The 12,880-nt window shown below is 39.8% G+C and overlaps 2 protein-coding genes across 4 annotated transcripts in view; one reads left to right on the top strand and one right to left on the bottom strand.

Annotated features, from left to right (window-relative positions):
* Positions 1-12,880, top strand: part of LOC109195563 (tripartite motif-containing protein 16) — a 1,176,058-nt gene that overhangs the window by 693,283 nt on the left and 469,895 nt on the right. The window lies entirely within an intron of this gene.
* Positions 1-12,880, bottom strand: part of LOC109194524 (zinc finger protein 260) — a 41,121-nt gene that overhangs the window by 10,134 nt on the left and 18,107 nt on the right. The window contains exons 1-3 of one of the 3 annotated variants that reach the window (XM_019347754.2): positions 10,802-11,095; positions 3,380-3,589; positions 2,098-2,349 (exon numbers count right to left, since the gene is read on the bottom strand). The exons of 1 other annotated variant lie outside the window; for it this stretch is intronic. In XM_019347754.2, the coding sequence (XP_019203299.1) occupies positions 2,098-2,349; positions 3,380-3,589; positions 10,802-10,964 (625 nt within the window). In that variant the 5' untranslated portion in view covers positions 10,965-11,095. Of the gene's footprint in view, positions 1-2,097; positions 2,350-3,379; positions 3,590-10,801; positions 11,096-12,880 lie in introns of those variants that run through there. One more of the 3 variants, XM_025900317.1, reaches the window with a different exon arrangement.

A 12,880-nucleotide genomic window follows, 5' to 3' on the forward strand; every position in this document is an offset into this window, starting at 1 on the left:
TTAAAGTTATGGCTGAACTGTCCCAGGCATCTTCTGTTGCCCTAACTACAAATGGGTGACAGGGCAACAGAAAGCTACGTGACCGTGACCGCTCATTATATCACAGCGGAGTAGTAGATACAAAGCGCTGTACTGCCCTATATTGCACCTTAATTAGTTTTTATATAATTGCGTGTAATGAGTCTTGAGTTGAATGTTTTAATAGGCAAAAAAATACTTAAGTAAATGGCAAGTTAAATTTTTGTCTTCTTTTTTTTTCTGCTGATCCGAAAAGTGATCCGATCCAAACCGTGAGACTTTTGATCCGTTGCACCACTACTTACTAGGGTATATATTAGACTTAATAGTTACTATATACAATAATGAAATTCTATACATTTTAAAACAAAGTTTTCTTCTGATGTAAGATTCAAATTATTATTTATTAAAAGCTAGACATGTTGAATGACAATAAGAAAGAAGAGTATTTCTTTGTGCCCCCTTTTCCCTGTTAATGCCCCAGCTGGCCCCCTGGCAAAACTAGACCCGCCCCTGCACAGTTACCAGCTGTCAGCTTCGTAGAAAAGGATCCTGGTTTAGAAAGTAATATTAAAGAAATTCTAACAACAGCTTAGCAAGCTTAAACGTGCCGCTGCTGTTTATCCGCTGGTTTCCTCTTTCTGGCGTAAAGTGGGTGATAAACAAACAAAAGAAACAGGACTCGTGACAAAAAACCCGATCATTGACCAGTTTCATGATTGATGTAGCAACAGGAGAGGGAGGGAGAGAGAGAGGCAGTCGCTCCACATATCGGTTGTTAAGTTAAACGTGGGAATGCTTTACAAAGATTCAGAGTTTAACTTACACACTTGCTTTACTTCTCTGGTATAGCTTTCTCTGAGATGAAATGCAGGTTTGGCAGCGAGGCTCCAAATGCTCAACCAGAACGCCGACAGGTCTTGCGCGCCACAGCCGCTCTATCATGTGACGCATACTGCTCCGACGTGCTAAGGTCATGAGCTGGGTCACGCCATGTCGCAAGTTTTGTGAGGTGCTTTTGTGATATTTATTGGATCGGATTACATTTTTTATTTCTCTCCGATATCCGATCCAGTAATTTAGGTCAGTATCGGACCGATACCGATACGTAATATCAGATCGGTCCATCCCTATTACAGACATTCATCAACAGCTGCCTCCAACAAGTCCTCTGCTCTGTTGACCAGAAAAGATTACAAACTGTGGACAAGAACAAACTAGGAACCAATAGCAATACCAATCCTGAAAAGAAAGTATTGTTGGATTGGCCTCACCCTCAGAAGTCCACCAATAACATCACTACACAGGCTTTGTGCTGGAATCCAAAGGGACAGAAGAAGAAAGAAAGATCCAGAAACACATGGCACAAGGACACAACTATCATAGTGTTGTGTGGTTTGTTAAAAGCGTAGTTTCAAATCGATATTACATTTTTAAATTGATCGTTCAGCCCTGATGGGGATAATTATTTTATCCTCAAAAGGTTCAGTGGATGTACTCAGTCATAATGTACAGGGGCGCCTCCAGAATTTTTTCATGTGGGTGGCCATATGGGGGCTACTGAAAACATTGAGGTGGCACACCAAAAGCATAATTTAACGTTTTGTTTTTGTTTTTTTATATGATTTTGTCAAATATAGGCCACTTGAAAAATGTGGCCAAAAAAAGAAAGAAAAGAATCACATGCCTATTCATTTCCTGTTATTAAATGTGATATTGCCTAGTTTGTCCCTCGCAGCTGCAGCTCGTGAGGGACAAACAAAGTGACAATGCGAATGACAAAAAATGTATATGCAGGAATAAATAACAAGGTAATGTTTCAACTCATTGTAGGGAGGCTTCCTCTCTCTTGGGCTCAAGTTTATTACAATTATGACCAACATAGGACAGTCCTGACAGGGGCGACACTGGGAGGGCTAGACATTTTGGCTCTTAGAATATTACTTCAGTTTCCTTATTGTAGTTGGTGCTTAGATTCGTCATGTGTCTCTATAACATATCTCTGAGGTCTGATTAGGATCCAACATGAGTTCGATTTTTTAATACAAAACTGAATCTATCTATTAAGGTTTTGCATACCTATTCTGTGCAACTCTACTTCAGGGTTCCACATGATGCCCAGCTGCTGCCTGGTCCAGACGATGATGCCCTTGGTTTCCTGTGTCAGTGCAAGCTGCTCTTCTTCCTGATTGGTGGAGATTTCCTCTTGTTCCGCTTTAGTCTGTGGAGGATCTTTGTCCTGCTGGTCCAGACTGGAGTTCCTCTCCTGGCTACAGACCTGCGGGTCATCCAGATCCTCATTTTCCTTACAATCATGTTGCTGTGGGAGGTCTTGATGGACACAACACACAAGAAAAAAGTTACACTGTGAGCAGGTCTCTCAGGTATGTGAGCGATATTTAAGGTGCACAAATGTTTTAAATATTATCTCTCATGCGGTGAACAGCGAAGAATTCTGTGTACATGCAGAAAGTCATCATTTATGAGGCGTACAACTTGGTCCTTGTGGCCAATGATCCACATTTTTCATTGTCTTGTCTTATTATATTATCTTATGCCACGTTATACCCCTAATTAAAGATTGTGAAATCATTACGTAGTTTTAGTTTGCATTATTCTCCTGACTTAGAAGGTGATAACTATTACAGTTATTAAACTGATTTGTATTACATTAGACTGCTGATTTATTGTGAATGAATGATATTGTTTTATAATGCATTATACTGCTGAGGTATAAGAAATATTGTTTTCAGAGAGTCATCACCTTATTTGTCTGATTAGAAAAGAACAGAACACACTGCACAGGAAGCCAAGGTCATAACTTAGGCTCACTGAGAGAGAGAAAGAATGTGGATGTTTAGGTTTTATGACTTTGGAGGGGGGCTGAGGGTGTAAGAATGTGAGAAACGCTCAGACACGTCGAGATCAGGCGGACACCCTCCCGCGCTCATCTCCCCTCCGGATGGTTTATGCTCAAAAGTGTTGTATGCAATAATGAGAATTGTATGGAATAAAATGATTGTTGATTGAGCATTTATACACCGAGTGTTGTCTTTCCTTCAGCCCAAAGATGAAAGAATTGGGAGAATTTAACAGTCTCAATGTTTTTCCTATATTCTGAGTACAGTTCTGGGCCAACATGGCTTAAATCTATATGGAGGAAATGTTTGTTTTTTATCAAACAAACAGAAGATTTTAAACCCATTTTTTATTTTACTGTGCTAACAGAAAACATGTCTTCAGTGAGGTAGTATGCCAGACGTTAATACATGCCACGTGTCTTTGTGACATCACCTGACATTTTGTTATGAGTCATATTCATCTCTGTATTATGAAATCTGTATATTACAGTTTTACATACCTACTGTGGTCTGCTTTACTCCAGATTTCCACAACACATGCAGCTCTTCTCCAGTCCACACATTAATGTCTTCAACCTCCTGTTCAAGCTGCTCTCCTTCCTCACTGCTGCACATTTCCTCCTGTTCCTCTTTAGTCTGTGGAGGCTCTGGGTCCTCCTGGTTGAGACTGGAGCTCCTCTCCTGGTCAAAGACCTGCTGATCATCCAGACCTTCATCAACAAAGGGACACAAGAAAATGGTGATGATAGCTAATGTGATGATAAGAAAGATCAAGAAAGATTAAAAGGGTCATCTATTGAGAATCAAGCTTAGGGTTTCATAAGCTGGGGTCTAATTTTTAGATGCGACTGCCAGTGATCATCACACAATGTGAAAAAACAAACAAACAAATGAAAAGTAAAATAATCTGAATATGATAATCAAAGCTTAAAGGATTTTAAGAAGGTAGATAATGAACGCTGTTAATTCTAATATTTTAATATTTTACTAATAAATATACACTCATTGGTCATATAATCATGTACATATTGCTAATACTAGATTGGAGCCCCTTTCGTCCTCAGAGCTGACTTAATTCTTTGCGGAGATTCAGCAAAGTGATGGAAACGTTCCTCAGATATTTGTGGTCTATATTGACCGGAGAGCTCCACACAGCTGCTGCATATCTGTCAACTTCACATCCATGATGCAATTCCACCACATCCAAAGGTGCTCTATTGGATTGATAGCTGGTGACTCTGGAGACCACCCGAGTACAGTGAACTCACTGTCATTTTAAGGGCACTGCATATTTAGTCTTTTTCGGACTACTCTCTGTAAATCATACAGATGTTTGTGCTGGAAATTTAAACAGATCAGCAGTTTCTGAAACACTCAGATCAGCCAATGTGGCACCAACACCCACACCACGATCAAAGTGATTTCAATCACCGTCACTGATCGCTACATGCTGAAATGCATGGGCTGCTGCCATCTGAGTGGCTGATTACATTTTGGATTAAAGAGTAGCTGAACAGGTGTACCTAAGAAAGTGGCCGTAGGTATGTTTACATAGATGCAGTGTTAGGGAGTAATGGCATACATGTACAGGCGTTATGCATTTAAAATACAAAACATGAGTAACTGTATTCCATTACAGTTACCACTTACATTGGTGATAGAATACAGTTACTTTGCTGAAATAAATGGATTACACGACGGTCTTTTCCTGTTTCATATGCTAGGCTATCCCCTCTCTAATTTTGTTAATTTCACACATTGCCGGAAACTCAAACAAAACATGCAATAAGAGGCTCTACTGCAAGTGTCCCGGTAATGTTGGTGGCTTACACAATGGACCCAGCAAAAAAAAGCTGCTCTCTGCTCTAAAAGTTTCACCTCCAACCTAAAGAAACATCTGTGTTGAAAGATTTTATGTTTTATGTGTTTTTATCCGTTGTTTTATTATCTTTCATTAAGAAGCATATCATGAAGTGTTCATATATTTCACAAGGTTTCTGTTGTGCAAGCTGACATTTAACTCTACAACACAAATAAGTTAGACAGGAAACAGATGCAGCACCCAAACCACAAGAGTTGAAAAGTGCACCACGTTTCCTAGAGGAAGCAGCCAGACACACATGTGACACACACACACCCACACACACAACCATTGGTTTAGAGGAACTTGTAAAAGAGGAAATGTGATGTGCTTGCATACGTGATGTAACCTATAAAAAGAACTGTTGCCTGCACTCAGGGTGTGGGTCTCACCAGAGTCCTCACCCGTGCGCGGGGTCTCGCCAGAGGCCTCACGCATGCACGTTGCAGTTACTATATTCTAACTGTCTGAGTGTCTTTATTCAACCTGAAGAATGTCTTATTAAGAATAAACTCTTGACATTTAATTGGTCCTTCGAGCCGGATGTAGGACATCGAATTATAACTAATTTTATGCTCCAACAGAGTGACCTCGTCGTTTCCTGACATCGTGGAGAGCCCGCGCTGAAGTCTGTCGACAGCCTCTTTCCTATGAAGGAGAAAAGACCAACTACGTGAATTCGGGGTTGGCCAGCGTTCTTAGTAAGAGGTCCACGATCCTGGGGAACGAGGAGGAATCTCTGACCGGCACTTATATCATCATAACCAGGTGAATATTAACACTCGAAGACACATCGCGAATAATCGTCTTTTAGATTGACACTTTTCTAAGGGAAAAACTCGTCCTGTAGGGACTGGCAGTTTAAAAAAAGACTCGCTTGTAAGACGAAACTGGCAGTCCAGAAGAGACTCGTTTCGCAATAAAAAAAGCTGGTAGTCGACAAAGTTTACTCCGGGAGTAAATGGGAAAAGGAAAGTGTCAATTAAAATAGGATTACACTGCCGCGTATGTGAATTGTTTGTATTTAAAAAGAGGAAGTGAGTGTCATTTGAAGAGGGACAGTAGGACCCTACACCACTTCTATTGTTTTCCTGTGTCGACTGAAATACTGGTGAGGAAGGGAAAAGGTTGCGCTTCATCGCGTAAAATTAAGGCCGCCCTTGACATTAGGACAAGGGTAGAAGGCTGCCTTAATAACCTCCCCTAACTCTAATACCAGAGAAGGTCACACAGTTCTGTTTGTAGTATTAATAACACAAAATCAAAATGGGAAATAAAACAACAAAACTCACTGCTGACGAGCAGTGGTTAGAAAAGAAATGTCCAGGCGCCGGACAAATTAGTGCATATAGATGGAGAAATCCAAAGAAAACCTAAATGTCCCACGTGGGAGGGAAAATGTATAACTGTATGTATAATGCATTAACTAAATTAAAAGAAACCCTCCAAGCAGAAATAAATACTGAAAAGGAAGCTAAAAAGAAATCAAAACATACACAAGAGTTGTAATATTTTAAAGCATGGAAAGAAGAATGAATAGAATGCGTGAAACCAGATAATTCACACAAAATATATCAAATAAAAAAGAGAGATGCATAAGGTATATTAAGGCTGTGTCATTGTTCAGCCAAGGGAAATGTCTCCAGCTTGGGAAGGTGTGAAGCTGCAGGTTCACACAGACCCGTGATGGATACATAATAAAATATAAACTAATATACTATTGTATATTAGTAGTAAAGTAGTGTATTGTGATATACTATTGCTGTTATAAAAAAGGAAAAACAATACAATGATAACATTAATAATGACATACTATTAATAGGAAGAGGCACCTCAGTCAGTTATGATGCGAGGTGGAAGATTGTTAAAAGTAGTCTGATTCAAGCTTAAGGTTTGCTCAAACTCAGTACAATGATATATGAGATAAAGAAAATAAGGAAATAACTACACTAATCAGGTGCATAGAGACACTTGACCTGCTTGTAAACCTGTCATCTTAGATGAGACTTTGTTAAGATGAAGAGCAAACCTATACTAACAACTAATGAGCCAAACCCGTATACAACAGCTAAAGCTACAGGTTTGAGAAGCTGAATAAAATGAATTAAATATGTGGACACTACCAAGCTGATGAGCAAGTTACACATTTTTTTTATTTTTATTTGTTTTTTAGAGCAGAAGCTGCATATTAAAGGTCACACATGCAGCTGTCTGTGAGCTCAGTTTTTTCCTCACACTTCTGCTTTGTTTCTGGCAGCAGCTTTTTCTTTTTCTTTTTGTGTCCTTGATGATGATAAGTCCAGAGCCAGCTGAGGGCTGGGTTGTCTGTTTTGTTTTATGTGACAAGGCTGAGAGATTAAAACTTAGTTTCTTGTTTTGAGAAGAAAAAAAGAGAGGTTTTGTGTTTCTCAGCCAAGAACAACTACAATTTCATTTTCTGTTTTGAGACATGATAATAATAATATTAATAATAATAATGAAACAAAGAGTGATGTTTTGCTTAAGTGTTGAAGCAGGCTAATACTGCAACATACCATTTAGTGCATGATCTGTGAGCAATATATGAAATCATCTTATTTATCTTTAAATAAACTCCAATTATGGAGACCTGAAGTCACATGCTTAGGGCACACCCTCAGGTAAAGGCAGAAAGCTACTAAACAAAGAAAAGAAGCTATACAAAATGCGCCACAGCCAAAAAACTAAGTATTCACATTCTTTCTGACTCTTTGTGAGCCTGAGTTATGACCTTGGCTCCCTGTTTTTCTGCTTCCACCAAGGGTGGGGGTGACGCTCCCGTGGCATGTGCTCTGTTCTCTTTACTATCACAAAGAAAAAAAAAAAAGGAGAGAGGCCCCTACTCTCTGAATACAATATTCTCTTCATAACTCGGCAGTATGAAATGTCATGAAACAGTGTAACTCACTCACAGTGAATCAGCAGTGAATCAGCAGTATAGGATAATACAAACCTATCTAATAAATCTAATGATTTTCAAATTCTTTTAACTAAGGAGTATGATGTGGCCTCCAGCAGTATTATGATTCACTCATTTTGATTACAGGTATAATGTAATATATGACAGCATAATAATCTCACAACTGCTACAAGCACATTTGCCTTTCTTAACACACGCGAGGCAACTGTTAAGAAAATGCCCTTTTGGGTGAGACAGGCCCAGAGGCCCTGCATGCAAGCGTACTAACACACATACATGCAATGAAGAGCAGCTTACACTAGAGCACACACTATATGTGCGCCTCTATATCTCACATTGGTGTTAAAGCAGGAAAAACTTAATAGTTTTGTTATCAACTGCTGAATTTATCCACCGCTGACATTTAACTCTCCAGCTTGCAGGACAATAGGTGAAACGTTTGTGAAAACAGAGAAGGAAAAATAAAGACACAGAGAGAGTCTGGTATGACCAAGCAGTGATCAGACAATAAATTTAGTTGGTAATACAATAAATTGTGAGATGCTTTCTCCTTGATTGATGCAACACAAGTAATTTACTGTATGGAGGAAATTCTCTTTTGTGATAATCTTTTGAACGTGCATTTCTGTTGACCTGTCAACTTAGCGCATTATAAGCTGATATGCAAATTAGTTGATTGATATTAGATTTGAAAAATAACTGTATTATAAAATAAGTGAATAAGATGTAACAATGGTTGAAATATAGTTTTTTGTTTCTAGTGTGTGGAGAAGGTTTTATCATGGCACACATCTGTTTACACGGGAGGAAACTCCTCATGTGATGCGACATTTAGCAATTTGCAAGTGTGCAGCACATCAGAAGAATGACTATGAAATTACAAAGGGAAACAATTTTACTGACAAAGGATGAACAAAAAGCAGCTCCCACAGCTGAGCAAAAGAAATGGCTGAAATGCGGAGCGAAACTAAAAGAAGGAAAACCAATACTTCCAAAATCTCTACACAAAACAGCAGCCTTAGTGACACATGGAGTTACTCTCCATGCGTCAACAGGAGGGATAAGAGATATAATCTCCAAAATACACTCTAAATTTCGAAACTTCAGCAAAATGCTGGCCAGAGTGTACAGGCCTAGTAAAAATGTGGATGAGACTAACCCAATGCTCGCAGAAACTGACACCATTTGAAATTGTACACGGTAGACCTTTTCCTCTGCCTATCACCAGTGAACCAATAGACAAGTCAGTCAGAGAAACAACCCTAGCAGAATGGATGACAAAACTGCTAGAGAACAAAGAAATAGTTCTGAGCAACCAACTGCCGAATGATTCTTCTCCAGTCTCTTCCAGGTTGAAACCAGGCGACTGGATCCTGATCAACCAGGCGACTGGATCCTGATCAAGGTACTCCAGAGGAAAAACTGGAGCTCTCCGAGGTGGGAGGGCCCTTATCAGGTCCTGCTCACAACACCGACAGCGTGCAAAATCGCTGAAAGACCTTCGTGGATCCACCAGAGCCACGCCAAAAAAAGTACAAGGGGACACAAGCCCAGACGCCAGTCCACCTATCATCTAGTGATCTGTAAGTGGAGGAGAGGGCAGATTGGGTATACCCCGCCCTCTTGACTTCTCGCTTTCAGTCGACACACTAGGTGATCTGGTGAACTTGGTCGACCTGAAGAAACCCCATTGTAGCCCGAGCACTGACCTAGCCCCACCTGCCCGGTAGAGTAAAGGAAGATCAGTCCAACCTGCAAAACCAGAAGAGCAACCCATCACTCAAGATGTGTCCTCATCCTGTGGAATCAGATCCATGACCATGGTCTGCCTATGGAGACTTAGAGTCCCAGAAAAGCAGGGTGTATCTTTTGTTTATCCAAAAAAGACACTGCAACCGGAATCTTCCTGGCACAAGCTTATAGCCCGATAGCAACTGAGGAAGAAGAAGACTGTGTTTAAAAATTTCAGACACTTCACATGATGTAGCAATTGAAAATGCGCGAGCAAGTGAATGTCTACTGAAGTCTATAGAGTATGGGTGAAATATATTAACAACAGGAGGGAATGTTGAAAGATTTTATGTTTTATGTGTTTTTATCCGTTGTTTTATTATCTTTCATTAAGAAGCATATCATGAAGTGTTCATATATTTCACAAGGTTTCTGTTGTGCAAGCTGACATTTAACTCTACAACACAAATAAGTTAGACAGGAAACAGATGCAGCACCCAAACCACAAGAGTTGAAAAGTGCACCACGTTTCCTAGAGGAAGCAGCCAGACACACATGTGACACACACACACCCACACACACAACCATTGGTTTAGAGGAACTTGTAAAAGAGGAAATGTGATGTGCTTGCATACGTGATGTAACCTATAAAAAGAACTGTTGCCTGCACTCAGGGTGTGGGTCTCACCAGAGTCCTCACCCGTGCGCGGGGTCTCGCCAGAGGCCTCACGCATGCACGTTGCAGTTACTATATTCTAACTGTCTGAGTGTCTTTATTCAACCTGAAGAATGTCTTATTAAGAATAAACTCTTGACAATCTGGAAGTAAGTTCTACTTAAAAGACTAAGACCAAAATCTCATATCCCAATATAAGACATTTCTCATGATTATTTGCAACTAGCAGGTTATTAATGTTATCCATCAAGTCTAACCGCCTGAAGTCTATGAACTAACCTTAGCTCACGCCAGCTAACAATGTTAGCTCGGTGGTGAGTAGCCTCCATTAATAGTAATAAATCACACAGCAATAGTACATTCATGTAGTTTTAATAAGCATGACAATATATCAAGTAATCCAAAGTATTCAGAATACATTACAAACATTGAGTAACTTAACGGAATATGTTATAAACCCCATTTTGGGCCATGTATTCTGTAATCTGTAGTGGAAAACAATTTAAAAGTGATCTTCCCAACACTGCATAGATGTAACTGTGGTGTAATATTATTTTAAATCAATGTATTTATTCTCTACTGATTATCAAACGTCAGAGCTCTGTTTTCTATCCTCACATTCCAAATGCTTCCAAAGCACCTCCAGGAATTGTCCACATGCCCACGTGAATCACACGATGATCCCGCAACCCCCACACCTTCACAAATTTACACACCTGTATTGTGTGACTTTATCCCAGGTCTGATATCAAGCAGTCTTAGCTGACGGATCTCCTCCTCATAGCGGACGATCGTTTTTTCAAACTTTGATAAGATTTCTTCTGCAGCAGTAGTTAACCTCTCCTTGATAAACTCTCTCAGATGCTGAACTGAAGACATTATTGCAACAACAACCGATACCGCCAAACCAACGTCTCCAACCTTAACTCGGGATCGCGATAGAATTTCTGAGTGGCGCCATTGCCGCTATTCTTCTTCTGTTGTACTTACGGTAGACTGGAGATACCAAAGGCGTAATACTGCCCTCATCAGGTCAGTCCAACAAAAATCGAATCCTGACAAAGTCTGGTACTTGATTTAACCATGGTACTTTAACCATAAATTCTGGATAAAGAATTTATGGTTCCCAATGATCCAAGTTGAAGAATGACTGTAATGCCCATCTCTCACAATTCACTATGCTTAAGGTCTCATTCTGGGGACCATCAAAACATGCTTTTCTGACTTACATGCCTCACATCACACTGTTCCTTCATTTTCATCACAGCTGTAGTAAAGTACGGATGCTTTGTTGATAGTAAGGACAAAAAACATATAAAATAAGTCATTTTTTTAAAAACCATTTTATCTGATTTTTAATGTGTTCAGGTTAAACAATGCTGCTTGGTGATTCTGTGTCCCAGATGTTTGTTCTTATCAACAATCCTGTTCTGTTTTAAACACTCAGATTCTCTCAGACTATTTATATTTTTGGCATGAGATTATTAGTGATATCCTGGAATAAAGAGAAGAAAATACTTTGATTTAGGTTTGATTTATTGGAAAAACCTTTAGTTTGTTCCAAGACTCCTGATTTCTCTGGTACGGTGCATGAAGAGGAAGTGATAACAATTACAGTATACAAATACATTAATATGAATATCCTACACACGTTCTAAATTTCAATTTTCACGTGGAGCAAATGATCATGGACTATTAGAATAAGGCTGTTATTTAATTGTGGTCACCTCTTCCCCTCTGATAATAACAGCTGTTTGTGTGCTGTGTTTGGATCCAGTGTGATTTTACATGAATATTTTAAGAATCCAGCTCTGGTCTTTGGCTCTGGTGGATCTGACAGTAAAACATCCACTTCAGTGACTGTCAGTGAGATGTTTGTCCGTTCCTCTCTCAGAATGTCCTGTAGTTTATCTCTGACCTCTGACACAGCTGCTGTCACATCCTCAAAGTAGCTCAGAGGACGGATATTGATGCTGGATGAGTCTGTAGACTCACTGAGTGCTGACAGTGAGGGGTAGTTGTGTAGAAACTGGATGTGATCCTCTGTGTGTGAGAGCTGCTTCAGCTCAGCATCTTTCCTCTTCAGCTCAGTGATCTCCTGCTCCAGCTTCTCCTCAAGCTCTTTGACTCGACTCACTTCAGTTTCCTGCTGGGATCTGATCTGCTGCTTCACATCAGAGCTTCTTTTCTGGATGAGATGGATCAGCTCAGTGAAGATCTTCTCACTGTGCTCCACTGTTTGATCAGCAGACTGATTGATGGCCTCCACCTCCTGTTGAAGCAGCTTCACATCTTTCTCTCTGTCCTGGATTCTCTGCTGGATGTTTTGTCGACTCACCTCCAGCTCTCTCTGCCTCTCAGTCCTTTCTGCTGCAGCTGAGACTGTGTCGTGTCCTTAACGTTCATCCACAGCCGCAAAATATAACAGATAATCTGCTGATCAGTACAGTAGAACATCTTCATCACCTCATCATGACGAGAGCAAAATACTGGCAGATGCTAGTGCTACCCTTCAGCCTTCTTGTAGATTCACCTATGGTATAAATTTGAAAATCCATGGTGACTTACTTCTTAAGTTATTGCATTCGAACGATTTTCAGAAATTTTATTATTAGATGCACCTCTTGTATGAATGTCAAAATCTAACCTTATCCTTATCACATTCACAATCTTGATAAATGGATGGGCATTAATGGGTGGACCATTTTTCAAAAGAATAATCTTCAAAACTACTTGATGTATGAAGATACAATTTCACAGCAATCACTGTTTATGTTCAAACATTTGACCATAAC

This window comes from Oreochromis niloticus, linkage group LG18 (assembly GCF_001858045.2).
Source record: "Oreochromis niloticus isolate F11D_XX linkage group LG18, O_niloticus_UMD_NMBU, whole genome shotgun sequence".
Classification (NCBI taxonomy): Eukaryota; Metazoa; Chordata; class Actinopteri; order Cichliformes; family Cichlidae; genus Oreochromis; species Oreochromis niloticus.